The following is a 3,987-nucleotide window of genomic DNA, read 5'->3' as shown; positions in this document are numbered from 1 at the left end:
AAGCACATGCTCATGGGTCATGTGACTCATCAAATGCATCATTCCTGGGACTAGTCCTGTCCGAAAATCCTGAGGACTGTCTTCAGTCCTCAGGAATGGACCCCCACAGGACTCAAAAAATTGGCTGGCACATCAGCCAATATAGAGTCCTGGTAATCCTCAGGAATCCTCAGGAATCCTGCAGGAATCAGTGGGGGACAATAAAGACCTTGAGAATTGAACCCTCGATGTCATCAATAATACCAATGCTAAAGCCAACTGAGCCATGCAGGCTTTATTATATGTTAAATAAAAGGTAGCTATATACCGCACCAAGAGGTCTTTACCCTCCCCCACATAATCCATATGGACTCCAGTGGACTCCAGTGGATTCCAGTGGCCCTCTTACCAGGCCAGATTGGCTGGCAGAATGCCCAGTCCAGTCCAGTCCAGTCCAGTCCACTGGACTCCCACTGGACTGCCAGCCACTTTTCAGAGTCCAGTCCCAGTCCAGTGGACTATGAGTCCAGTCAGAGTCCAGTGGAGTCCAGTGGATTCCAGTCATTCCAGTATATTATTATTATTATATATGAATATAACTAAAAAAGCGAAAATGACCTATACAATAGACAAGCTATACCTACAATTTTATTAATCAATGAATGGAAAGATTATAATTTACATATAGTGTGGGTCAGTGATAGCTGCAATAAGGATTCATGATTTTGTTCAGTCTGCGGGGTGAGGTCACGTGACTTACTTGAGGGCATGCCATATCGTCATGTCGCCTGTTTGTGGGATGGTCACACTGCCGTGACCATTCCTTTCCCTTCCACCACCACCACCATTCACCTCTCAACGCCGCCGACGACGCCCACGCCCATGCTAACAATGCACACGACGCCCACGCCCATGCTAACGACGCACACGACACCCACGCTAACGACAACGACACCCCCAGCGCGGAACGATGGACCAAGGACGAGGGACAACGCCCATGACGTGGCAACGTCATGGGCAAGGGGTACGTATGCCCCACCACCCCATTCCTCCGTTCTCACCACGACAGGCATGACGCCAGCAACCACCCATGCACGGCACATGGACAGCAACAACAACGACACGTGAGCACGACAACGACACGCAAGCATGATGACATGCAAGCACGATAATGATTCTTTTCCTCCACTAGACCCATTCTACTATAAACGGAGATAAGCTGACAAATAGTCTTCTTATTTGGTAACCTCAATCCCTCTGTCCTTTGCTCTATAACACTCTGCATGTCCCTCATTCCAGGTGTGTCCATTTCAAAATCTGAAAAGCAGCAATTCAACTTTTTTCTATCAAAACTGCCTTACTTGTGCTTCTTGTAATTACTACCTTGTTGGTTATCCTCTTCTTTCAGGGAGAAAACAGAATGTTGGAACTGTGGTAAATTTTACACTATCACCCCAACCTACCAAGTTGTTTGTAGCCATGAGGAAACAACTTGTGTTTATCGTGACCCCAACTCTGCAAATGTGTCCTGCATCATAGTTCTGGAAAGAGCAGGTAGATATTTCATATGTATCTGTTGTGGAAAGAGGACCAGAGTATGAAAGTGACTCTTTGCTTTGAAATTCCCTCTGACAGCTGCTCATCATTAGTAGGAGCATGCACGCAAATGTTATGGTCCTGCAAATGTGAGCAGGGTCCTTCAAGCTGTGATCCATCTCATTAAGATCCTTCAACCAGCCTGTCAAAGGGAAGGCAAACACACACATGGCCCCACTGCAGATTCCCCTCAATGATGCCACTATGTCTACTCCAAATGAACAGCCATTTGTGCCAATGATTCTGCAGAGCAAGACAATTCAGGGACACTTGGATAGTTTCCACCATTTCACCCTTAAGCCATTCTATGAACATCTCAGCTGCATCTGAGGCACCAGTGTCTCATGCAAACTCCAGAGGCAATATCCCTGTAGCTTCCACACTGGGTGGCAGACCCACAGAGTGGGGATGCTGTTACCTGGTGTAATGCTCTTGTTATAAACTCTCTTTCTTCATATGTACAGCTGCCCACTATACTTAACAACTGTAACAGCTCTGGCATCCCAGAGGGGAGGCATTAGGACACCTGGCCATATATCGTAGCTGTGACCCAATCCACACACCTTTGAGTGATGTGGCTAATAGGGAAGGTACATATGGATGGGTCACACCCAGATATAACTAGAAACAAACAAAGTACAATCTTAGCATCCAATGTCATGCAAGGAGCATACTAGGTAATGGACAGCTGTTACAATCCATCTTGGGCTGCATCATAGCTTAGGCCATCTCCCCCCCTTATACCAGCAAGTCTCTCTGCTCCACACCCAAACCCCCCTTCTCCCTGCTGAATCCTGCCCACTCCTCACCCATCTCTCCCCTTGACCTCCCAATAAAGACTTCAATGACCATCCACTCAGTAAAAGCAGGAATGACAGATGGTCAACTCCCAGCTTCTATCATTTCTTTGGCCTGTGCAAGAGCTGCAGTACATTCTAAATATCATCCCCAGGCAAAGTGCAGGCCTGTAGCTGAACAATTTGTATAATTAGGATTGATATTAAGCTCTTCAATAAGACACTTTCTCAATGCTGGAGACAGTTTGTCTTTTCCAATGAACCAGTGACCTAGAGATGAACCTTGTTCAACAGTGGATGAAAAATGACCAGCAGATGTAATATGAAAGCCTGCATAAGAGCCAGAGTGTGCAGATACAGAATGAGACCCAATGCTAGAACCAAGATGGTCTGTAAATGCAGGCAGAGATATCTGTTCTGCTCATCATCTGACTACTCTAGATAGTTTTCATCTGTTGGTTTGCACTTCATGATTGATTCATAGTGTCCTTGGACACTCCAGCCATCTTCTTCATATTTGAAGATGCGATAGGCAGGTTCTATGTAGAGTGATTAATATATATATTTACCAGAAATAGTCTTGGGAACCAAGACCAATAACATCTTGAATGGTTTCAAACTTGCTGATATCAGAGACATTGGCAATGAAAGAGGACTTGGTGATGTCAATATCAGGTGGGTTAAGGTTTGAGATATAGAAGTGAATCTTTCCCTTGACTGGTTTCTGAGCTAGACCCTCTCTAGAAACATCCATCTCCTCCCAGACTTTAACAGCATCACTGATCTTAATGGCATTGCCCAGAGCTTTTCCCAAGAAGACTCCACCAGTTGAACATGATGAGCCATATGCAGGAATTGTCCCTTTGGGTGGACTAGCCATTACTGTATCTGTATTTGAGAAAGTTTAAAACAATAGAATAAAATACAGATAGGTAAAGGGTACCTTCATGGTGTGTAGATGCTGCTTGACTTGGATTGCCATCATGCTTCAGCTGCCACCCACAAGAAATTTCTAAAGTTTACTTAGCACCAAGCCACAGTACTAATACATGATATATAAATAAAAATAAAAACATCTTCACCCATGATGGATGAAAATGGACACAAGTCCCTGACATCTTAACTATCGGGATGGGTGGTGGGTTACCTACCATCCCAATATTGAGATGAGTTTTCACAGTCAGGTTCCTTTGGTCTCTGTGGCCTGTTCCTCATAGTCAGCCCATTGGTCAGAATCTTCTTGGTTGTCATCATTGTCGTTGTTCTGCCTGTGTTGGCTGCATTTGACTGGCTGCTCATCAGTGTTTGACAGTTGGTGCTTCCTCAACTTTGCCAGCGTGGTCTTCTTTTTCACCATACATGCATGGTGGTGGGTTTGAGCAAGGTGTGGTGGTTGGGTGTGTTACAAGGTTGGAAGGTGGTGGTGGGAAGACAAAAGACAATGACATGGCAACAAAGCCAACATGTTTGGTCAGCTTTCAGAATGTGCCAGGAGCGAGGGTATATCATTTGTGAACATTGTGGAGCTAATAAAGCCTTCATGGTGTAGTCATTTATTGTGGTGGTAAAAGCTGCCCAAGTGATCAAGTAATCAATTCCTGGTCATCCTTTCTCA

At 45.1% G+C, this 3,987-nt stretch overlaps 2 protein-coding genes across 2 annotated transcripts; both read right to left on the bottom strand.

Annotated features, from left to right (window-relative positions):
• Positions 1-187: 187 nt before the first annotated feature.
• LACBIDRAFT_322484 (uncharacterized protein) lies at positions 188-1,082 on the bottom strand (the record flags this gene model as incomplete). Its single annotated transcript, XM_001875527.1, has 6 exons — positions 188-248; positions 327-497; positions 598-619; positions 662-683; positions 740-767; positions 907-1,082. The coding sequence occupies 6 exons, from the start codon at positions 1,080-1,082 to the stop codon at positions 188-190; spliced, it is 480 nt and encodes a 159-aa protein (XP_001875562.1).
• Positions 1,083-2,937: 1,855 nt separating this feature from the next.
• On the bottom strand, positions 2,938-3,623 carry LACBIDRAFT_322483 (uncharacterized protein; the record flags this gene model as incomplete). The annotated part of the gene is made up of 2 exons (XM_001875526.1): positions 2,938-3,260; positions 3,524-3,623. 2 exons carry the CDS (start codon positions 3,621-3,623, stop codon positions 2,938-2,940), a joined length of 423 nt encoding a protein of 140 aa, XP_001875561.1.
• Positions 3,624-3,987: the final 364 nt, after the last annotated feature.

This window comes from Laccaria bicolor, genomic scaffold, assembly GCF_000143565.1.
Source record: "Laccaria bicolor S238N-H82 LACBIscaffold_3 genomic scaffold, whole genome shotgun sequence".
Lineage (NCBI taxonomy): Eukaryota > Fungi > Basidiomycota > Agaricomycetes > Agaricales > Hydnangiaceae > Laccaria > Laccaria bicolor.
Note: the sequence above shows the minus strand (reverse complement) of the source record. Positions and strands in the feature narration are given on the sequence as shown.